Source organism: Mustela nigripes, chromosome 1 (genome assembly GCF_022355385.1).
Source record: "Mustela nigripes isolate SB6536 chromosome 1, MUSNIG.SB6536, whole genome shotgun sequence".
Lineage (NCBI taxonomy): Eukaryota > Metazoa > Chordata > Mammalia > Carnivora > Mustelidae > Mustela > Mustela nigripes.
The window spans coordinates 238,208,483-238,233,930 of record NC_081557.1 but is presented as its reverse complement, the minus strand read 5'-3'; the positions used below and the strand labels follow the sequence as shown (position 1 = coordinate 238,233,930).

General features: G+C 37.8%; 1 protein-coding gene and 1 non-coding gene across 2 annotated transcripts in view; one reads left to right on the top strand and one right to left on the bottom strand.

The window, feature by feature from the left end:
• The window catches only part of GRXCR1 (glutaredoxin and cysteine rich domain containing 1), a 317,659-nt gene that overhangs the window by 36,177 nt on the left and 256,034 nt on the right, over positions 1-25,448 (bottom strand). The window contains exon 7 of the mRNA XM_059383326.1: positions 17,362-17,604. Within this exon, the coding sequence (XP_059239309.1) occupies positions 17,362-17,604 (243 nt within the window). The remainder of the gene's footprint in view (positions 1-17,361; positions 17,605-25,448) is intronic.
• Positions 15,575-15,678, top strand: LOC132009402 (U6 spliceosomal RNA). Its single transcript, XR_009401900.1, has one exon. It is a non-coding gene; the product is annotated as a U6 spliceosomal RNA (small nuclear RNA).

Sequence of the window (25,448 nt, the reverse complement as noted above, 5' to 3'; positions counted from 1 at the left end):
GTACTAAGTTAATGTGATCAAGGTCACTCAGAAAGTTGAGTTAAATGTATAGAGAGTATGAAAGAAATTCTATGAGCTCAAGAAGTATTTGCAGATGACTCCATCTTTCATTGATCTCTTTCTCCTGTTATATCCTTTGGCACTTGTAACCTGAAAAAAATATCCATATGGAACAAAGAATATTCCACCTACTCTTGTCTTCAGAGTCTTACCACAAGTGTCTAGCATACAAACATCACAGTTCATATTGCTACTAAAAAGGCCTGTCCTAGCACACAATAGGTTCTCATTCATGTATTAATCAATCAGTCATTTCCAAAGTACCAAACTAGTCAAAAAGACGTTCAGGAAAATGTATCAAGCATTTTTCTATAAACTGAAAATAAAATTAAACATTCAATTATATTTTCAACCTCCATTTATTAAATTGCAAGGTAATTTAGTTTTAATTTTTTAATTGCAAGGCAATTTAATTGCAAGTGAAATTTTAGAAATTTGATGCAAGTAAAATAAATATTTTTGAACCCAGGGAAAAGAATGATCTTGAATAAATATTCATTGCGAATAATTCCCTTTCACTTGAGTTCTGTACTACCCAAAGTGAAAGAGCAGACTGAACTTAGCAATCTTCAGGAAAAACCATATTGCTATTTTTTTTAAAGATTTTATTTATTTATTTGACAGACAGAAATCATGAGTAGGCAGAGAGACAGGCAGAGAGAGAGGAAGGGAAGCAGGCTCCCCGCTGAGCAGAGAACCCGATGTGGGACTCGATCCCAGGACCCTGGGGTCATGACCTGAGCCGAAGGCAGAGGCTTTAACCCACGGAGCCACCCAGGCGCCCCTCCATATTGTTATTTTTACTGTATCTTTTGCTGGAGAAGGGACTGAGATTGGGTGTCATTCTGTGTCAGTGCTCTCAGTCAATGAAAGAATAGAATTGATTTATTTCTCATTTTAACTTATAAAAATCTGAAAATTTCGATCTTACCCTTTCTTCCTCAGGGACAAAACACAACAGACAGATAGAAGCCATGATTTTTTGCAGGAATTCCCAGAGCGAAGATAGCACCCAGGTCCTTCTCACCCTCTTTACTACATGTTTTAAGTTCTGACATGTTCAAGATTAAACCAGAAGACTAAGGCTCAGATTAAAGTCATTTCAAGCTCCAGAGCACAGCACTGTCCAAAAAATTGGTGACATCAGACGACCCCAATGAGAAGAACAAAGAGGGACTCCTGCCCTCAGTGGATGCTAATGCCTTCCGGGCTTTTGACTGTCAGCCACAATGGTAGCAGAGAAGCCGAATGCAATCAACACAGAGCTAAGGGGTACATCGGAGAAAGCTCATAAAAACTTTTTTGCTAGGTAATACCATTTTATAGAGGTCTAAGTTGATCTGTTATCCTTTCAGGAAAACCCAGTAAGTCCCCAGAATTCTTTTACCCTGCATTTCATCACCTGGATCTTTCCCAGAACTAAACTGACTCACACTTCATTAGAAAGAATCAAAGATGTTGGGGCGCCTGGGTGGCTCAGTGGTTTAAGCCTCTGCCTTCAGCTCAGGTCATGATCTCAGGGTCCTGGGTCTCTCTGCTCAGCGGGGAGCCTGCTTCCTCCTCTCTCTCTGCCTGCCTCTCTGCCTACTTGTGATCTCTCTCTATCAAATAAATAAATAAAAATCTTTAAAAAAAAAAATAAATAAATAAATATTAAAAAAAAAAAGGAATCAAAGATGTTCACAAGTGGGGCGCCTGGGTGGCTCAGTTGGTTAAGCATCTGACTTTGGCTCCCTTGGGCTCTGTGCTCAGTGAGGAGTTGGCTTTTCTCTCCTCCTCCCCTCTTGCTCATGCTGGTGCTCTCTCTCTCATATAAATAAATAATACCCTAAAAAAAAAAAAAAGATGTTCACAAGTTAGAAATTACACTAGATTTCTCTCTAGAAATCTCTTATGCTAGGAACACATGTGGCGCACAATTAGGGACACATCCCCACCACCTCTGATTAAAATCTTACTCATTTTGAAAAGCACAGTTCAAATGCTGTCTCCTGCTTAGAACCTTCCCTCATTGCCCTGATTGGAATATTTCTCTCTTCCCCTTCTAAACTTTTATAATGAACTTAGCATTTAGAACAACTAGCTTAGAGTCTAGCCTGCATCATGCTCAGTTTCTTCTCCCCTTCACACATATCTCATGTTTTGACCCTAGATGGAAGGCACTGTGCACTTAAAATCTTTGAATCCTTACAACGTTGCACAGTGCTTTGTATACAGAGGGTGCCCAACGTGTGCTCCATGACTGTTCACTTTATTCCTTCTAGGCTTTTCAGGATGACTACTTTTACAATAGCCCAGAAGCCATTCAAAGAGACATATCCAAAGCTGCCCTTATCTGGTATAGATCACGACTCCCACCCTGCATTTTAGCGATATGACCCAAGTTCCGGAAAAATACAAATAATACAAAATCCCTGAAGGGAACTGTAGCCATTTGTTTCTGGGTTTTCCCAAGTTCCTCGACTGAACCTTTTTGTTGATTTCAAATCTTTCAACAGAAACCTAGGTATACTATAAGACATGTGGATTGGAGGGTGTAGTTTGCTATTCCAAGGAGAGCCTGAAATCCTTCCCACTCACACCCATCAGGTGTCCTTTAAGGAAAGGTTGAAGGAACCTCTGGGGCACCACAGAGAGCACGCTGATAATTACTAATTTTGATTCACCTCCTCAGATCCTCAAAGAGGCTATAGGAGTCAGAAAGCGTTGCCGAAATCCACAGTAAACAGATGAGCACCAAACCTTATTGATTTCCTGCAAGACGGACTTCATTACACCCAAGAGGAAGCCCAGGGTGCAGCTTTTACCTCAGCATTTCAGAGCTTATTATTAGACAGGTACTTTGCTTCATTTTACTCATTCTATTGATTCTTTGAATCTAATCCAGAGAATAAACACCACTAGGACCAAACATATGGTCAAGTCGTTAGCTTAATTTTTGTTTTTGGAGAGAGAAGCTTCTTGGGCTGAGTTCAGCCAAACTGGGAGCACAAAGAGTGATTAAAAACAAAACAAAACACAGCACAGTGTATCACAATCCTACCTGAGCATAAGGAAGCCTGCCACTTGGCACAGGAGCTATTTACTTTGTCAAATCCCTGTGTGAGATGTTTGCTCAGTTGTAATCATATATAATATCATGGTAACAAAATAGATGTTTATAGAAAAATAGATCCTAAGGGCCAGAAACTCTCAGAGAAAATACATGCACTTCGCTTTTATTTTTTTTCCCATTCAAAATATAAATGAATGGTATAAATGTTTGATTTAAGGTTAAGCCCCTAAAGTATGAACTATTTATTACATTTGTTTTAAGTTTTTGAATGGTCAGTTTAAAATTGTTCCTGCTAATTTTTTTTTATCTTTTCTTAAAAGGAAATCTAGGTTCAAAGCTTTTAATGTATTTTAGATACTTAACTTTAATTGAGCTTATTTATTCTGCTATATATTCAATGTGTTTTCTTATATTGTGAGAGCCCTCTGGTGGTTGAGAGAACACTAAATCCCTATGCTCACAAGAACAGAAATATAGTTCATTACCAACCGAAGCTTTTCTTTACTGATTTCAAGTTCTATTAGAAATGGATGTTCATTAAATTGCTATTAACTTTTACCTACTCATAGAATGGTGCGTTTTTTTTTTCATTTTCTAAGATTAAAAAAAAATCTTAAATGCTTATGTTATGTCTTTAAATCCAAATAAGAAAACACTGTTAATGCACAAATACATTTTCTTTTCAATCAGATTGGGAATAGCTAGCAATTTATATCTAAATTGAGATACAGGGAAATTGGCTCTTAGACCCTTTATTAGGCGGCATGCTCCGTGTCCTCTTTTTTAACTTATGGCCAAGTCAAAAACAGACACAACTATTATATATTTCCAGACTACCTAGGTCCATAGCACCAAATTCAAGTCTCAGGTTGTGACATATCATGCAAGTCACTAAACAATGAACCTACCAGACACTATGTAAGTATCCCGCCATACAAAGAATTACAGCAGGCAAAATGAAAGGTGGCAAAGTCTTGATCAAGTGGGACAATGCATTGAAATTTGTGAAATGACAAAGCCAGGATATATATAAGTGGTGAAGCCTTTCCTTGGGTGTATAATTTCAGAATACTCAATAACTACATGCCTCCAAATCTCCCTTTAACTGATTCTTAAGATTTTGGAGTAAAAGTTGAAGAGCACAGAAACAGGTTTCAAGGTGCTTCCTGCTATATGACTCTTCATGGCATTCATTTAAGTGCAGCACCCAAAATGTGAGATGAAAACATCATAATCATACTACTTCTGCATTTCCTCTGCAAGAATAAGATGAAAGCCAAACAAATCAGCAAAGCTGAAGATAAAGATTTGGTCAATGGACCAAGTACATCACAAGATGTTAATGGGGAAGTTATTGGATTATTGTAGGAATAAAATGATGGTGTGTGACTATGGAAATCTGAAGAGGATTGGTGCTTTGACTTAGTTCCACACACCTATGCCTTGAATCCCAAACTGTTCCACAAACAAATTTCATGAACACATGCAATGTTAAAGCATGATTAACGGACTTGGGCAAATCAAAAGTATGCAATCCTCCAACATGAAAATGTCAGTGAACACATATATAAAACAGACAGTATGTTTCAGAGTTGAAGGTGGAGTTCAAGAATAATGAGACTGATGTTTAAAAGATTGCTTAAAGTGACTGTGACGTATTCAGATGAGGGGTCCAGTAGTGGGGTGAACGTAAAGTCTGTAAGCTAAAAGAAGATGGAAAGAGCTGAACATCTTAGCATAAAGCCTTACAAGGGAGGAGGGGCTAAATGGTTCTGCAGAATGACCAGTCGGTACACGAGGGCTGGTGCTGTGGTGTTCATTCTCGTGTGGAAAGTAGACCTCATGAACAAGACGTGGGGAGTGATGAGAAATGGAGGAGCACATTATAGAAACTGACCAAAGTAGATTTCCAAGACAGAGAAAGTAAGCAATCTCCCTCTTCCTATTTTATTGATTTACCAAGTATTTATTCTGTATCTACTACATGTCAGCTATGTCCATACATCCATGGTTTTATAATTTTTGGCTGAGGGCTACAGTAGGAAACCTATTTTACGACAAAACCCATATACAAGTGTATGATGTAAGAATGCATAGATATGCTCAGAACTAAAAGTATATATATGAAAATAAAAGCTTCACATGCAGTTAAAAAAAAAAAAAAAAAAAAAAAATCCTGACTCCAGCAAAGAGCCGGATTGAGGATGTCAAAGTTCTACACTTCTGTGGTTTGTTTCAGTAATTGCCACCAATGTTTTCATGGCTCATTGTGTGCATATCACTCTACAATGTGATATTGGTGGTCCTCTAAGCAATAGGCAGAGTGTGTATTCTCCATCTTAAATCTGGTCCTGACCCTATTACCTGCTCTAGTCAATAGGACAAAAACAACCATCATTTAAGCAGAGGTTTTAAATGTGCATGAGCATCTGGGCTTGCCTCTTTCACGTCTAGGAGTCCTTTTCCACCACGTAACAAATTCCAACTAGACTACTATAGAGGGGAAAATCCAAGGAACCAATTTCCATGTAAGTGAGACCATCCTAGACCATTCAGTTCTAGCCAAGCCACAAGTAGACTGAAGAGAGAAGACAAGCCCAGCCAACATTACAGTCTATCCAAGAATTGTTGTTTTAAGCCTCTAAGCTTTGGGGTGCTCAGTTATGTAGCAAAAGCTAGCTGATATGGCTACTTCCATCATACAGCCCAAACTTTGACTGTGATTTTTCCAAGTCCATGACCACATTTCTCTGGAGCCAGAATTTTGAGTTACTTAATAAATTCTTTGCTTCCTGACTTAAGGAATGATACTAGCACCAGACTGCAGAAAGAGAATGGTAGTCATCAAAAATAATGGGCTGTATTTCACAGAAAAATTATATTTCCTTATTGTCTTAGTCACTGTCTAGTAACCACACATCCATGGGAACGGGATCTTGATACCCAGTAAAATGGATCTAAAAACCAAGGATATAAGGAGTTTACCTTGAGAAACAGTTTGCTTAAAAGTTACATAAGTATTTTAATAGTCTGAGACTCAATGAGATCAATTGTATGGCATAGACGCTTAAAGTAAATGTAAGCTCCATTAGTAGAGCAATAGATAATGTTCACAGAGATAATTATCTAGAAGCCCGGCTCTAGTTTTGGGTGCTACACTTAAAGACTAGATTGCGTCCTAAGGAGAATAATTAGGATGTGGAAGTTCAGAGATCCAGGAGAAAAGAGTAAGAGCCGAGGGAACCACGGAGAAAACTTGCCAACGCTTTTGAACATGAAACTATAATTATGGATGAGGAAACAGTTTGAATTTGCATCATTCTCAGTAGTAGAACTCAGACCAACAAGTGAAGGCAGAACTTTCTAATATTTAAAAGGGTACTACAATAAAATTGGTTGCATTGAACCATATTGAGGTTGTTGTCACTGGATGTGTTCAAAGGTGGTTCATCTTTGCCCAGGGATGTGGTAGAAAGAATTCTTGCACTGAGAGGAACACTAGACAAGCTGCTATCTAAGTTCCTTCTAAATGCAAGGTTCTAGGCTTCTGTATGACACTTCTGTATGCGTCTATATACATTTGTCTTTACAAAATCTAATAAAATAAGTCTTCTGCAACCTCATCATGATCATCGCCCCACCAGTATCCCAACTTAGTCTTGATCTGCAAGGATGTGAGCAAAGAAAGGTGCTACCAGGAGAATGTTAAGAAATTAATTCCTTCACCCCTCCCCTCTTATTTGGGCACACGTGTTTAAATGGATTAGCTTTGCTCTAATAATAAAGAATAAATCAGATATCACTTTTTGGCATTTTCACATAACAAAATGCTTTCTGAGTTGAATAAAGAAAAAATGGGATTAAAAAGAGAAAAAATCAGTGTCATATGTAAGGAAATAATTTAGATGTAGAGCTTCTTATATATAACTCTTATGTTTTATCTTGAGACAATAGGTATGTTGCTAATAATTTTCAAACCTCATATATATAAAAAATTCTCACTAATATGTTGTAGATAGCTTTGTTAGTAAAATTATTAATAATTTATCTGGTATGAGAAGAACAAATATAACATTTAAATCATTATGTTTAATATTCATGAAAACGTGTCACAAACAGAGACAGAGTATCTTTAACAGCCCACACATCAGTTCACATGAATCTGAATGGCATTTGGCCTAATACCTGCTTCATATGGAAAATACTACCAATATCCAGAAGCTCAGGTGCTAAGCAGCATCCTGTCCCCATCAGACAATTTGGACACTGATGTTTGAGGACAGACATAGAATGATACTCCACCTTTGATCCTTTCATGATTTATTGATCCAGCCCTATCTTAATACTTTTCATTCTCTCCCTCTCTTTCCACCTATACACCCTAAATATAAGCTTTCTCTAAAGTTTCTCCCCAAATAATATTAGCAAAGGATTATTTAGATACACCATGTTCCAGGTACTATGAGTTTTTGTACTTCATCCCATTTAATTTTCAAAATACCTAATGTTGTAGGTATTTTATTATTTTATCTACAAATTTTTTTAAAAAGAATTTATTTATTCATTTGAGAGAAAGCACAAGTGGAGGGGAGAGGCAGTGGGAGAGGGAGAAGTAGACTCCCTGCTGAGCAGGAAGCCTGATGTGGGGCTCAATCCTGGGACCCAGAGATCATGACCTGAGCCAAAGTTAGATGTTTAATATCTAGGCCACACAGGCACCCTACTACTTTCATCTTAAAGAGGGTAAATAAATTGACCAACACTCATACCAGCATAAAAAAGAACTTATTCCAGCTACCTGCTTCCACTTTACTCTGCTACTCTTATTTTCCAGGAGGAGCTCCCAAAATATGAAACTTAAGATCCCATAGGATACAATGTAAATCTTGGCAAGAGACCAGATATGAATAAGAGAAAGATGGTGGAGTAAAAGAAAACTGAGCTTTTGAGTGTCAGCGACTGGGGAAATTGTGGGGCCACTAATCAAAACCAGAGAACTGAATTAAGTAACTAATAATGAGGAATCATTCTATGGTGTGGTGTGGGTGCGTGTGGGGATGGGTGTGTGTGTGTGTGTGTGTATGTGCGCGCGCACGCGCGTGCATTTAACCTTGAAGTAAAATATATGCCAAAAATTAAAGACTGGAGCTACAGATAGACTTGAAGACTGGAAAAAGAGAAAGATAATAATGGATGTGATAAAGAGAGAGCAGGAAATGCAATGGAACTTCTATTTGGTGAAATTAGAAAGCATTGGGGAAGTTGATTATGTGGATTGCAATAGAAAACCAAAAAGATATTAATAAGAATAGTAGATAATGGCCCTAGATAATGCTGATAATGCTGATAATACAACTTTTTTGGAGACTTCTTTGCTGTGACTGAGATTTTCTCCAAAAATGCCCTGGGTTGTACTGGAATAAAAGAGACAAACAGATGAAGGGGGTTGCATAGGACTGGGAATGGAGCTTAAGAGAGCTTTTCCAGCAGGTGGTGCTAGACGAGGTATTCTCATATTCCTGAAAGCAGAAAGGTAGGGAAACAAGTGAAACCAAAATTGTGACTATAAACTGAGAGAAGCGGAAAAAGGGAAAGGACAAACAATACATTGATGGTCGAGCAAGTTTAATAGGGGGACAAGGGGAGAGGCTCAAGGGCAGAAAATCATGGCCACAGCAAGACATTTCTAAGTTCAAGATCTTGAATGTGGAGCAGTTTTAAGTGATGAAGTAATTCAGGTTGTGAGTGTGCTGCTAAAGAGTAAAATTGAAAGGGTTAAGAACTCTGCAGCCTTGATTTTAAAGGGTCCGATCTCTAGAGTTACATGCAGTCAAATTTGAATCCTGTTATGCCACTTGTGATCTGGGGGTATTTAAACAGTTTCTTAACTTCTCTAAGCCTTACTTTTCTTCAGGTGCAAAATTTGGGGTGGAGATATGATAGTAGTATTTTACAATGTACTATATACATAGTACAATAGTACTATGATCATTCTATTTTACAGTGTAAAAGCAAAAAAGCTGGCAAAAAGCTTGGAAGAGTATATCATTCTAGTTAGCTTTTACTGTTATTCTCATTGTTGTCGATAATAAGAACTACCCTCAGATATTCAGGAAAACAGGACAAAGAAACAATCACACAAGAAAATATCACTTAAATTCTAAGAACCTGACTTAAGGCCTAAATTTCAGACAACTCCTTTGGCGCCTTGGTGGCTCAGTGGGTTAAAGCCTCTGCCTTCAGCTCAGGTCATGATCCCAGGGTCCTGGGATCAAGCCCTGCATCGGACTCTCTGCTCAGCAGGGAACCTGCTTCCCCTCTTTCTCTCTCTGCCTGCCTCTCTGCCTACTTGTGATCTCTGTCTGTCAAATAAATAAATAAATAAATCTTTTTTTAAAAAACATTTCAGACATCTCCATCCCTGTGTTTTCTGAAATAGAGTGAACGGCCAGGAACAACTACTACATGAATTTGAAGAAGGAGGCTTGAAAATTAAACATTTATTATGCTTATTTTGAATAAGATCCAAGACAATAGGGGTAGATTTGAATGTTCAGGAGATTCTCATCCATCTAGACCTCTGATGAAGTTGCTAATGATCAAGGAAATGACCACACAAGAATAAAGATGACTTCCGAAAGAGAAAAAGAAGAAGAAGGAGGAGGAAGAGGAAAGGGGGGGGAGGAGGAGCAGGTTAAGGAGGAGAGATAAAGATCTAAATTCATCAATTCCATAATTAAATATTAAAATATAAAAATGAGCTATGATTATACTTACTTGTGATGAAGTGGGTCACATTACTAAATAAAAGCTTTAAAGACAACCAAGAAGTGGAGTACACTCCAGTAGGCACCATCTCCGAAGTAATCCTTTTAATGAAAATTTTGACAACTAGGGATAAATTCTCAGGAAGCTCTGATATTATAAAGATTATATACATGTATAATGGGAAGGTCTATAACTTTCATTAGATTTTCAAAGAAGAATATGACCCCAACATTTAAAAACCACTTCTTGGGTCACTTGGGTGGTTCATTCAGTTAAATACCTGCCTTCAGCTCAAGTCATGGTCTTGGGGTCCTGGGATTGAGCCTTGCTCAGTGGGGAGTCGGCCTCTCCCTCTCCTTCTGTGTGCGCTCTCTCTCTCTCTCTCTCTCTCTCTCTGTCTCAAATAAATAAATAAAATCTTAAAAAAAAAACACTTCTCATATGTATATGGTAAATATTTTCAAGAGGGTTAAAATATAATGGTCTCAAAACCTATCAAAATATTTAACTTTACATTGATTACACTGATTGTTTATAACACTAGTTACTATTTCACATCACAACACACTCCCATAAAGAAACCAAATTTACCCAACATTCCCCACTAGTCCTCCCACCATCTTTGTAACCCTCTTAAATAGAGTAAATACTAAGGATTTGTCTGGTTCAAGGAAAGAATTAGTGTGAAACACAAAGCATGGAGTTTATTCTAGTCATCTACTCAAAAAATTTTTGTTTAGTGTGGGGGACACCAACTACCTACTTGATTTCCATGCTTTTCTCTTTTTCTTCTTAAAAAAAAAAAGATCTGATATTTTTCAACATATCAATGTGTCCCTCTGGAAGATCACAGTACCCAGCCTACTTTGCAACAAAAGATGAACCATAAAATGCAAATGGAAATTGGGTGATATTTCAGGAAGAATTCTTTAGAAGGGAGCTCCTTTAGATAGGGTGCACTTCTCTTTTCTTTCCATACCCTTCCTGCCTGGAATGCAGGTATGATGTCAAGAGTTTCAGCAACTACCTTAAACCTTTGGGACACCTCAAAGATAGACAACATGTGCTAAGAATGGCAATACCATAAAACAGAAAATGGTCCCAGGTAAAATCATGAACTTTATGCCCTATATAAAACATCTTCCCTTGTGTTTTTCATGTGAGAAAAAACATCATAAAATTCCCAACTTTTAAGTCTTCAGAGTTTGTGGCTTTTTTGTTTGTTTGTTTAGGGATTATTTTGTATGTATAAAGGAATCACTTCATTCAAAAAAGAATGTGATTCACAACTACCATAGATATCCGGCCTGAAAATTCCACTTTCCTTTGTTACATGCCTAAGAGTGGACCAATTTCTGATCCACTTTGATAAACAATGACTTTTAATGGATTGTCTGCATGATATTGGACACTAGGCAAAAATGAACTAATATCTCTGAGAGGCAGGACATAAATTAGGTGAAGGGGGAATCCAAGCAGAACCTGGTGGACACCCTGTGTTGAGGAAATAAACCTAAAACACAGGAGACTAAGACAGCTAGAGTTTACAGGACAAAGTACGAGAGAGTAAAGAGCTTCATGGAGACCTCTAGAGATAGGCAGAGAGCCCAGATTCTGTTCAGCAGAGTACAGATCAGCACATGCATGAAAGAAAACTATTGATGTCCAGCAAAAGAACCTAAAAAGATTAAAAGGGACAGTACCTAGAGATATGGCTGAGAAGAATGCCTGTTCCCATCAGCCAGACTGGAAAACCTTATAATCAATGGGACTTTAGATAAAGATCCCACAATATTATGCCTCCATACTGAAGAATAATTAGCTTTGGACTAAACTATTCTGTCTCTCTCTAGAAAACCTTAAAAACAAAACCTTTAATAGCAGATTTTTCCAACTAACTTAACTGCATCCCAGCAAAAAGTTTAAGAATATTTATAGGAATACAAAAATATTCCAACAAGGACTACTTTAACCCACCCAGGTCACATTCACAATATGCAAAATCCAATAAAAGATTACCAGGCAATCAAAGAAGTAGAAAATACGACTCACAATGAGGAGAAAAATCAATCCACTGAAACCAACTCAGAACTGACATAGATATTAGAATTGTCAGACAAGAAGATTAAAATAAGCTATTATACTGATATCCCATATGTTAAAAAAAAAAGCTAGAAGAAATATTGAATGTGCTAAATAGAGACATAGAATATACATTTTAAAAAAATAGATGTCTAAAGATAAAATTACAATGCCTGAGATTTAAAAAAAATCTGGATAGGATTAACAAAAGATTAGATATTTTACAATAAAAGATTAGGGATCTAGGAGACATAGCAAGAGAAATAATCCAAGAAGAAATGAAGTGAACTTTGGAACAACTTCAAGCAGCCTAATATGTATGTAAGTAAAGTGCCTGAAAAGAAGAGAAGGGGGGGAAACCCTAAATCTTATTTGAAAAAATAATGGCTAAAAGTTTTCCAAATTTGATTTTTTAAAAAGAAAAGAAATCCAAGAATCTCAATGAACCCTGGGCAAAAGAAACATGAAAAAAACTATACCAAAATATATCATAATCAAGTTTCTCAAATCCAATGATAAAAAAAAAATCTGTTTTTAAGATAGTATTTATTTATTTGTCAGAGAGAGAGCACAAGCAGGGGGAGCAGCAGGCAGTGGGAGAAGCAGGCTTCCCACTGAGCAAGGAGCCTGATGTGGGTCAGGATCCCAGGACCCTGGGATCATGATCTGAGTGAAAGGCAGACCCTTAACTTACTGAGTCACACAGACATCCCAAAAAGAAGAATCTTGAAAGCACCAATGTGAAAAGATACACATACAGGGAACAAAGATAAGGATGACAGCATATAATTTATCGGAATTATGCAAACAGGAAGACAAAGCAATGTCTCTTAAGTACTGAAAGGAAAGAAAAAAAAAAGTTTTAACCTAGAATTCTATACCCAGCAAAAATATCTTGTAAAATCAAAGGTGAGATAAAAACTTTTCAGACATAAATATGCTAAAAAGAATTCATCTACAGTAGACCCACACTAAAATAGTAGCATATAAGTAGTCCTTCACATAAAGGGAAAATTATGTCAAATGATTTAATGCTCTACACCAAGCAATAAAGAGAATAAGAAATTGAAATTGCAGAAGGTAGAACACTTCCAAACTCAATTGATGAGGTCATCATTACCCTGACACCAAAACCAGACAAAGTCATTAAAGGAATAGAAAACTATATTGACAGAAAGATCAATGATCACCAGGGGATGTAGGTTGGAGGCAGAGATTTCTAAATGACATGAGGAATATTGGGGAGTTATGGAAATGCTCTGATCTCAAACGTGTTGATACATTTATGAGTGTACATATCTGCCAAAACCCATCAAATTATAAGTTAAATGGATACAGTTTATTATATTTAAAATGTACCTCAATATTCTGGTTAAAACAAAACAAAATAAATGAAAATAGCCTATCTGGCAGATACTATGGTTTGGCTCACATCGTAACCAATCCAGTCACCTTCTAGAATGTCTTCCTATACTGTAGAGGCCAAAAAGCTAAAAACCACATTTCCCATTTTCCTGCATTGTTTACATATGTGACTGATTCAGTAACCACAGATACACTCACTCAAGGCTTTACTTAGGAACAGAATTAAGTAGAAAAAGGGGCCAGAGAACAAATCATCTGTCTTGCCAGAGAGAACCAAAGATAGCATTTCTAGAGAGCCAGCCACTTTCTGATTGTGGCAGACATTCCTTAGAGGCCATTTCTGCAGAGAAGTTCTGCAAGTTGTCTCTAAAAACATGCCTAGAGTCTTTATTTCTCATGTATAAACTACATGTACTCAATAACAATTCCTTCATTCTTAAGCTGAAAAAAAAAAAAAGAAAAAAAGAAAGAAAACCCCAGAACTTTCGATAGATACGGAATTATAAATCAGTCACAGCTCAACATCAGCTAGTTTAAAACACCTGTCTAGATCCACAGTCCTTCCATTCCTCTCTGTTACCAGAGTCTCCACTCTGATTCATTCCATGTTTTATAGCTCAGTTCCAATGTAGGTTTCATGGATTTGTACTATAAAGTTTTATGGTTGGTCTAGAATTAAGATAGTACTTCTAACCTATTTCCTACTAGAATTTCCAAGATCATCTTTGTCCGAACAATTGAAATGCAATCTTTTCGTGTAAAGATCGCCCAATGCCAAAGCAACAGGACAAGGGCTTTAAGCAAGCTTCAAGTTGAACTTGCTTCTCTTTAACCCTCTCAGCCTCCAACTCTTTGACTGACCCATCCTCTCCTGATGGAGCATCTCAGGGCAGAGGAGCTTTGTTTTCTAAAGTAATTTCTTTTCCTTGACTATTTCATTGCTTTCATCTTTATATAGAAGCTTGGCTGGGATCCAAAGTTGTCAGGGAAAAAAAGCTCAGCATTTTTGTCAATTCTTCTGCTCTTGCCCATTGAACTCTGCGATCTTCCCCTCAGTGAAGATAAGTGAATCCCCTTGGTGTCACCCATCCCTGGCTCTGGTGGCAATGATGGCAGAGAAATAGGGAGCTACAAAATGGTCTCATGCTCTCCCCATCCCATCTCACTACCTCCATGGGCTTATTTCTGTCCCTATCTACCTCAGTCTCTGGCCCTCTCTAGTTCTTTCTCTCCCTCCTTAAAAAAAAAAAAAAAAAAAAAAAAAAAAAAAAAAAAATTGTATTGCACAGATGATTCATACATCTCAATTTTTCTCACTCATCTAAATTTAAACTAAATCAAGTGGTTTCATGTGACTGTTTAAAATATCACAGATGTTAAGGAAATTACCAACATCAGCTTCTTTTCCTCCCTAAAAATTATGTTTCACCATGTGCCAAAACCCAGCAGAGGGCATCCTTCCATTTCAGATGAATGAATACTGCAGGGAGAAGGCTCTATGACTCCAGCAATGTCTTCCATTTACAAATGTGCCTGGAATTTAAAATCAAGACACTTTTGTGGTAGGAGGAGAAACTGTTATAGAAGTTGTTTTCTGGAGTGCTTACCTCCATTTCAAATTATAGATTTTGAAGAATTATCCATTTATAAGAAAAAAGAAAGAGGAAAACAAAATCTCTGTCTCTGGTCTATTTCCAGATTTGGGGCATTAGCTTTAAATGGCAGAATCAACAAGGTAACTAACACCTGTGTGATCTTTCCTTCTCTAGGCCACTGCACCCTGTTTCTTTCGTCCATTGCCTCTGCCTCTAGGCATCAAATGCAAAGAAAAATAGCATCATTGCCTGTTAGATTGCCTTAGAAGAAGGAAGAAGGTAAGTATGGTCAAAAGCAGGATGTCAGGTAAGGCCAACCATATTACACCTGTGTAAGGAGGCAGTCACCCACTAAATTTAACTGGGCAGTTGCACAGAAATTAAAATTCTACAATGGAAAGTATCTTACATCATCAGAAGAATTTTGCCAGTTAAAATCACTTTTATCAGTGATTTTCTCCCTGGGGAGTAAGTTTAGCAGATTCTTTGCTGGTAGAAGAATGTCATAGGGAGAGTAGGAAAGAATTTGAGAGAAAAGTATAGCAACATTCATACACCCATTCAACATACATTTCTGAGCACTTTGTGACAAACCATGTCCTAGGTATAAGACCATATCCGCAAACAAAGTATCAAAGATTCCTTTCTTGTGTTTGCTTCAGTAGCACATATGCTAAAATTAGAACAATACAGAGATTAGCATAGCCCCTGCTCAAGGATGACACACAAATCTGTGAAATGTTCCAATTAAAAAGAAAGAGAGAGATCCCCTTCTTTGAGGTAATGTGCAAAAAAGCAGGAGTTTAGAGAGTCAGACCTAATTTTGAGTCCTGGTCCTGTCACTTGACCAACTATGTGACTTGGAGCAAAATAATTAATGTTTTCTTTAGCAAAACAAGGATAGTTAGATTGTTACCATTGATTTATAACTAAGTAACAAAAGATTGTTACTATTTATTAAAAACCTACTTTGTTCCAAGCACAGGAATTGAGTACTTCTATATATTATATATGGTCATATCCTCACAATTAGTCTGTGAGAAAAGTTCTATCACCATGCTCCTTTTACAAATGAGAAAACCGAGACACAAAGAGAGTTATAAATTACCCAGAATCACATAAAGTATCAGAGCAGGAATTTGAAACAAAACCATCTTGCCTCTCAACGAGTAGAGCAGAGAAGTGTTCTCTAAGGCTGTCCTGGGGATTAGATGAGATGAATGTATAAAGCTGAGAACACAGTATAGTAACGTTATTACTACTATTATTATTAATTTATCATTACTATCACTGCCATTGTTGCGGCTTTCTGGGACCTTAAGGGTACATGTGGAAATATAACAAAAGAGGCTCAATGCTTCAAATCTAAATTCCTCCTCTTCAAAATGTAGTCTGTGTCCCACTCAAGTTAAAAGTAAAATTGCAGAAGGCATAGCTAGTGAATCATGGCTTCTCCCCATTTATCTTTCCATCAGACGACAGGCTGCCTCTAACAGCGATGGCTCTAGCCAGGATATCAGAAGAACAGTTTCCCTGTAACAAAACATGAGCATTTCCTGCTCTGGATTTTTTTCTAACCATCTCTGAAAGCTGAAGGCTAAGACCAAATGCAAAACAAAGCCAAGCTCCAAATATCCATCTGCCATTTGAAGGCAGCTCTTTGTTCTCTGATAAGTGATCTGGGGGAGTCAGTCCCACCCCCTCAACCTCTGGCGTCCCTTGGCTCTTTGTTCTTACCCTTTCTAAAGTGCTTCTCCAGAGCCCTCTTTTGGGCTTCTTAGTGATGGAGCCTGTTCATAGATCAGTGGGGTTTAATTATGCTAACAGTATTATTCAAAAAGAAACGAGGCAGTCATGTTTCCTTGATGCTCAGGAGTTTGCTCTGTTCTGCTACAGCAAGCCTAAACTTGGGTCTCACACTGCCACATTACCAAAATCCAGAATAATTTTAAACAACAAACAAATAAAATTCTGGTTCCGGGCCTCATTTCTTACTGATTTTGTTTTGGGACTGCCATCTTAGTTTCATTAGGTAGGAAACTGACTGTTTGATAATGGGGTGTAAGAGAATTCATAAATGTGTATCTTATAAATATTCCCTTTTTCTCATGTGCACTAAAAAATAGTTTGTATCTCACACGCTAAGCTTCATAATGCAAAACTCAAGTCAACTGAACAAGTGAAAAATGTGTTCCTATTAAAAAAGGCAATTTCATGCTGATTTTATCTCACCATGCTTCTGTAGGGATGAACACTGTTAGCAACACATCATTTGGGATAGAAATAAGTGCTTGAATCCCTTTGGTCTGAGCTCCAAAAAAATAGCAAAAGTCCTAGGAGTTACGTTGCAAGTCACCTTGTCATAGGCTTACAGATTTCTAACAACCCTGGCTGGGTTCAATAAAAAAAGAAGATTTTCCTCAGCGGAGTACTTACCCCAAGATAATGGCCATCGATGAATACGACAGGGAGGGAAGGGGCTTCTGAAACACGTCGGCATCGCTCATCTAACTCTTTTCCATAGTCACCATTCAGAGCTATGTTTTTCTCTTCAAATTTTACTCGATGGTTTTGGAAGATCTTTCTAACCAGTTCACATCTTTCAAAGGTTGTCCGTACCACACGAAGGCAAGTGGTATAAATCACTACGCGGTCAAATTCTAGGTCAGTTGATGGTTGCTGAAGGAAGAACATGGTAGCGGAAATATTTTCATTGACTTTCTTCTATCTTATTAAGACAATTAACATTTTGACACATAGAAGAAACTTGTCCTCTATATTAAAGGCATGCAATAAAAGCTGAAGTGTCATATTTGTCTATCCTAAGACATGTTTTTATGTTAGAAAATCTGTACTTGAGAAAGGGAAAACAATCAACATAATTTAAATGACATAATTTACTTGACAGTGTTTTTTCTGTTCTCAATGGCATATCAAATAACGGCATATCTTAAAACCAATGATGTCTCACATGGCATGCCATGTGGTAGAATAAGGAATGGTTGAATTATCTTTCTCATGTTCCCTAGACAGGGTTCAGTTACCAGATTGGCCTCTTAAACCCAAGTGAAATACGTAACAGAACAGTCAGGTTAGCTTTTAACCGTTTAAAAATCCTTCGCCTTATCCTTGAGCCACCATCTTCTGGGAATAAGAAGATGCATATCTTCTTTCAGCAGCACAGCATATGTGCCTGCACTCTGTTGAGTGACAGGGCTCTGGCACGCAGTGAGAAGGCACTCCAAAGATTGGATGACTCAGAGGGAGTGCAGAGAAACCAACACCCTAGTGGGCAGTGGGTCAGAGCCAGGCATGGAACAGAAACAATGAAACAGGTACACTGCAACAGAGGCAAACAGCTCTCAAAACCAAGGAGAAGATTCCCTACGTGCAAATCTTGCTTTCTACATTTCCTGCTACATCAGAAATCAGTGACTAAGTTCCTGGGATGATCAGCCCAGCACTGCTAGGCCCTGACAACATTAGGAAAAAGCCTCTTCTTCTTTACCACAGTCTTCCTTGAAGGAGACTAAAGGGAATACAACTGAACCTTGAGTCCAACGGATATGTGGGTTTTCATGGGGCTACAGTTTTTGCAACACAACCACACAACTTAGAAACCTCTCTGAAGTCAAAATTTTGACTGGAAACCACTCTAGATAGCTAAATACTAGAATCAGAAGGAAGGATACTAAGCTTCACCACTCTGTAGTCAAAGAAATCAGCCCATCACGTGCAAATATGAAGAGTCCTGAGAAGGTCTTAAATCATAAAGATGGCAATGCAATGGTCTCCACCTCACCAAGGAAGAGGTCATTTTTTTTTTCTTGATAATAAAATTTATTTCTTCCCTCAATAGAGTTCAGAAGCTAAGCTGAAAAACCAGAGACCTGGAGGGGTCAAACAAGTCATCAACGTTGGGCCAGGCCAGGAGTAAAAGAGGTATCAGTGAGATGTAGAAAGTCAGCTGGAAGAGAAAAATGTTACTCAGCTTCCCGCAAGATTCAGGCTGGCAGGCATGTTACTCAATATTGTCAGATATGATTATTTTATTTCAGTTTTTTATTTTACTTTTTTAAGACATAATTATTCTACATATAAGCTTGAAATCTGGATTTTTATGGAAAACTTTCTGCTTTCTAAATGGCAGCACCTCATTAAAAATGTATTGAGACCATGTGAACCAATATATTTGAAGGCCGAATTTGGTCTGGACACCATGAGTTAACACCAGGGTGGAGAAAGCATCAGATACAAGTGGACTCTGCCACTGGCCATCTGTGTATTTGGGGGAAGAGAGTGAACTAGTAAGCCTCAATTTTGTCATCTTTAAAAAGTGATCTACCTAACAAGTTTGCAGAGGAGGCTAATTAATGAGACTATGAAAACAACCAGTGTAGGGCTTGACGTACTACTGTGCTCAGCTACCTAGTTTAAAAGATTATACTCCACAATGGGGAAGTTTCAAACTTAAAAACACACACACAGAAAAAAACAAATCAGTGTAATTAATAACAAGAAAGTGGGGGTTGTTACCATGCTCTAGATTAAAAAGCATTGATCTTTGTTCAGGGTGTCTGGGTGGCTCAGTCAGTTAAGGATTTGTCTTCAGTTGGGTCATGATCTTCGAGTCCTGGGATTGATAGATGCATTGAGCTTCCTGCTCAGTGGGGAGTCTGCTTCTCCCTCTCCCTCTGCCTCTTCTCCCACTCATGCTCGCTCTCTCTCTCTCTCTCTCTCTGTCTCAAATAAATAAATAAAATCTTAAATTTAAAAAAAAAAAAAAAGCATTTATCTTCAGAGAAAGTAACCAAATACCCAAACCTATGCTCATCTTCAGGTTCATGGTTATAGGCAAGTAGAGAATCAACAAACTCATGACAAATACTGCAGGTTTTGGAAGTGCACTCTAGTTCTCTTTTCTCTGATGCTATTATGTGAGTAAGTATGCATTGTCCCTCTGGTTGCAAGGCCACTATAACTGCATTTGGTTCTACCAAAATGTTCCACTTCTTCCAATAACTACACTTACTTTTGAAATAGTTGATAAGACATAAATTTCCCCCATGAAGAGAGGTGGGAAAGTTTAAGATCAGACCAATCTGCTGCCACATTAACCAACTCCTATGGGATTATCTCTGCTCATACAACAAATGCTAGGTAACACTTTGCTGTGTGTCTCTAAGAGATATACATTTAAAAAACAGTAACAAGATGGACCCCTATCAGGTAGCCATGTTGGATGCTGTTTAATACAAAGGGCAACAAAAATATCTCTTTCCCTCCTGTTAAGGATGAGCTTTGCCTGGAGTCAGTGAATTTCCAAGATTGCTGGATATTAGAATAAACCGGGAAGGTTTTATTTTAGGGGGTTTTAAGCTGGGGAGTTTTTAAAAATTCCCCATACCCAGGCCAAGTACATAACAATTAAACCAGAATCACCAGGGAGTGAAATCTCAGAATTGTTATATATATTTTTTAAGCTCCTAAGGTGATTTCAGTCTACAACCAAATTCTAGAGCTAGTCACATATGAGTTGGAAATGCAGAATGACAAGCTTCACCCTAGATCTACTGAATAAGAATCTGTATTTTTAACAAGTTCTCTGGGGAATTTGGATGCACATTACATTTTAAGACACCCTACTGTAATCACATTGACAGCTTGACTTAAAGAGAAACTGGGATTATGTCCCTTTAAAATAACTGCTAGTCATTTATTCAGTTACTAGAATCATTTATTTGCTATACATGGTGACAGGTAGTAGATATATAATTGTGAGCAAACAATATCATTTGCTTACAACCTGAAGCTCATAGTTTTGTTTTGTTTTGTTTTGTTTTGTTTTAAGTTACATAAATAAATATAGATTCACAAACTGTTAAGTACTGGGAAAGAAATATACAAGTTGTTAGGAGAGACTACTGAAGGTGTACACTTTTCTTGTTTCAGAGGTTGAGAAAGTGTTTTCTGGTAAATGAGCTCTGCTTTAAAGGACAGGAAGGAGTTAGAGATATTAGGTAAGAAAGCATGGGGAGGAATATTATAGGTAAGTGCAAAGATCTTGAGATGGGAGGCAGATGGCATGTTTGAGACTGGTTGAAAGGCTTTTGCCAAAACACAGAGAAAGAGAACTACAGTAGTACTAAATGAATCTGGACAGGTATGCAGGATAGATAACATGTTGTACTTTTATAACCTCTTTAAAGATCCATGGACTTTAACCTCAGAATAATGGGAAATTCCTGAAGGTTTTTAAGGAGGAAGGGAGAAATTTACATTAAAAAAAAAGTAAGTGAAATATGACCAGTGTAGATAGTTCCACAGAATGTGCACTGCACAAGCCTCAGGGGTGTGATTATTAGCATAGTCTAAATAAATTATTCCCTCAGGGTTGTGTAGTCCACAACTTGAGCAATCATATTCAGTCCTATTCCCAACTCCGTTAGTCTGAGAACTGACATTCAACACAGGATAAAATCAAGGTAGAAAATTTGGTTATCTATTAGAATAAGCTATTATGTAAAATGGTCAAAAGAAGATCTTATTGAACAATTTTTTGGTTGGATTTGGAAGTAGATCTTCCTAGAGGTTGTAGGTTGAATGATTTCTCAAGGTCTTTTCCAGTTTTATAATATGAATTTAAATGATATTGTCTTTGGGAAAAAAAAAAAAAAAAATCCTCTCCTACATTTGTTTCATTCTCTTCCCCTCAACAGATTTGTCAAAGCATCTGGCCAGAAATCTAAAAATAGCCACTCAATGGTTAGCTGTCCTTCTTCTCCCTGCCTAGGGTTACCATGGGAATAACATAATGAAAGATGGATGCTTCTGAGATAGTGCTGAGAAGCCATTGGGATTTGCAGCCTGCTTGTTTTGAGAGAACCGACCTAGATAATAATAAAGGTAGGCCATTTCTTCCTTTCCGTTGATTAAAAAGATGAATCTTAGGAGTGGCCTGAAGCCTCACAAGAGCCTGCAGCCAAAGTAGATGTGTTGGCAAGGGATGGAAATTGCTGAGAACAAGACAAAGAGGTTACCAAATAGCCAATGTCTGTCCTCAGCCTGCAACTGTCCTGCAAGTGCCACTGTGAAATGGTCATACCTCGTCATCTTGGGGCAATTCTGGAATCCCTACACTCACAGGAACTGCCACTGAATTCAGGCCAAGAATCAGTCCCCACTGCTCCTTGACAGAGGATCAGCTTGGAGCAGACCCAACTCCTAAGGCTGGAGCAAATCCAGTGGGTTATTTCCACTTGACCCTTTGCCTGTCCAGCCTGGCACTGGTTTGAAAAGGTGTCCTGATATAGGGGCCTCCAGACACCTCCAGAAATGCAGTTCTTAAACAAAAATAAAAAATAAGGGACGCCTGGGTGGCTCAGTTGGTTAAGCAGCTGCCTTCGGCTCAGGTCATGATCCCAGCTTCCTGGGATCGAGTCCCGCATCGGGCTCTCTGCTCAGCAGGGAGCCTGCTTCTCCCTCTGACTCTGCCTGCCACTCTGTCTGCCTGTGCTCGCTCTCGCTCTCTCTCTCTCTGACAAATAAATAAATAAAATCTTTAAAAAAAAAAATAAAATAAAAAAAATAAATAAATAAATAAAATAAAAAATAAAATGGGAAGTTACACTCCAAAATTACTAGAATTAGTACAGCAATTCAGTAATGTGGCAGGATACAAAATCAGTGCACAGAAATCAGTTGCTTTTCTATACATTAACAATGTAACTATAGAAAGAGAAATTAAGAAATTTATTTCATTCACAAAAGCAACAAAAAGCATAAGATACCTAGGAATAAACCTAACTAAAAAGGTAAAGGATCTATATTCTAGAAACTATAAAACACTTATGAAAGAAACTGAGGAAGACACAAAAAGATGGAAAAATATTCCATATTTATGGATTGGAAGAAGAAACATTGTTAAAATATCTATCCCCCCCCCCCCCAGAGCAATTTACTTGTTCAATGCCATCCCTGTTAAAATACCATTGACATTTTTTGAAGAGCTAGAACAAAAAATCCTGAAATCTTTATGGAACCAGAGAAGATCCTTTAAGACTGCAGAAAGGATGAAAGAGAAAAACAAAGCTGAAATCTTTTTGGAACCAGAGAAGATCCCTAAAAACTGCAGGAAGGATGAAAGAGAAAAACAAAGCTGGTGGGATCAAGTTGTCTGACTTTAAGCTATATTACAAAGCTGGGATCACCAAGACAGCACAGCATTGGCACAAAAGCAGACACATAGACCAATGGAAAAGAATAAAGACTCCAGAAATGGACCCTCAACTTTAGGGTCAACTAATCTTTGACAAATCAGGAAAAAATATCTAATGGAAAAAAGACAGTCTCTTCAGTAAGTGGTGGTGGGAAAACAGGACTGGTACATATAGAAGAATGAAATTGGACCATTCTCTTACACCATACACAAAGATAAACTCAAACAGATGAAAGACCTCAATGTGAGACAAGAATCTATTGAAATCCTAGAGAAGAACATAGGCAGTTACCTTTTCGACTTTGGCCACAGCAACTTCTTTCAAGATATATCTCCAAAGGCAAGGGAAACAAAAGCAAAAATGAACTTTTGGGACATCAAGATAAAGGCAGCCAACAGAATGCAGGAAGATATTTGCAAATGTTATTACAGATAAAGGGCTGATATCCAAGATCTATAATGAATTTCTCAAACTCAACATTCAAAAAACTAATAACCCAGTCAAAAAATGGACAGAAGACATGAACAGACACTTCTCAGGAAAAAAAAAAAAAAAAAAAGACATACAAATGGCTAACACATATGAAAAAATGCTCAACATCACTAGCCATCAGGGAAATACAAATCAAACCACAATGAATACCAGTTAGAATAGCAAAAATTAACAAAGCAGGAAACAACAAATGTTGGCAAGGATATGGAGAAAGGGGAACACTCTTATACAGTTAGGTGAGAGTGCAAGTTGGTACAGCCATTCTGGAAAACCTTACAGAAGTTCCTCAAGATGTTAAGAATAGAACTAACCTATGATCCCACAATTATACTACTGATATTTACCTCAAAGATAGAGATGTAGTGAAAAGAAGGGGCACATGCATCTTAATGATCATAACAGCAGTGCCCACAATAGCCAAACTATGAAAGGAGCCAAGATACTCTTCAACAGATGAATGAATAACCAAGATGGAGTACATACACACAATGGAATATTATTTCACCATCGAAAATGATGAATACTCACCATTTGCATCAGCATGGATGGAACTGGAGGGTATTATGCTAGGCAAAGTAAGTTAAGCAGAGAAAGACAATTATCATATGGTTTCACTCATATGTGGAATAAGCAATAGCACGGAGGAACATAGAGAAGGGGAGGAAAACCCAAAGGAGGAGAAATTGGAAAGGCAAATGAAACATGAGTCTATGTACCCTGAGAAATAATCTAGGGGTGTCAGAGGGGAGGAGGGTGGGGAAAGGGGTAACAGGATGATGGGTATTGAGGAAGGCACATGCTATGATGGGCACTGGGTATTATGCTTAACAAATGAATCATTAAACACTACTTCAAAAACTAATTATGAACTATACAGTGGCTAACTGAACATAATAAAAAAAAATGAAAAGTCACATTTTAAGATGTTCATGGCAGACATAATTCTGGTAACTTTACATTCATTTAATCCCCACAATACCTGACATGTTGTGGCTGCTTTATTCACAGATGGAGAACCTAAGTTCAAGGGGGAATAAGTATCCTAAACAAGATGACAGAGTTAAAAATTAAGCAAATTAGAAACCTGAAACCCCGTGTTACACCTTTCCAAACTCCACATGTTTCCACTGAGCCAAGATGAACCACTAAACCGCCCTCTTGTTTTATTACTCCCTCCCCAGAATAAAGCTGTTGCCCAAACACAGATGGCTATAGACCGAAGTCATTGCCTGTGAGATAATGTTTGTGATTTAAAGAGGTTTGCCCCTTCACTAATTTATGCTCCCACATATAATAGAAAGTAACATCACAAGAGGTGCATTTTATTTTTTTTTTTTCAGGCTAAAGACATTCTTTTGAGATGGAGAAGGTGGAGAGATCTTTTCTCCTCTACCTGAAAACAAAGAGGAGGAATGATGAGCTCAGAGCCATATAGCATATCAGAAGGCAAACTGGGACCAGATCCAGACTTCTTGATTATCAGGCAATAGGCCAACCTGGCTCCAGAGTTGCCATCTTAAAGAGCAGGTGCATGCCCGTGGAAGCAGGGCTGTAGACCTTTACAAAGGGCAGGGAATTTTACATCTCTCTCTGTGTCTCTCCTTCTCCATGCTATTCTGTAAACCCCTATAGCTGTACGCATGTTCTCGGATGTACCCCAGGGAAATTCTCTGTGTCCCTTCATAAGACACAGGTTATAAAAATAATTATAATAACGTTAGTTATGACATGACCCTTGCATATCTACATGTAGTGCTTAGAACCTGACATGTTCAATTTTCCTTTATCATGACATAAGGATTATAATTCAAA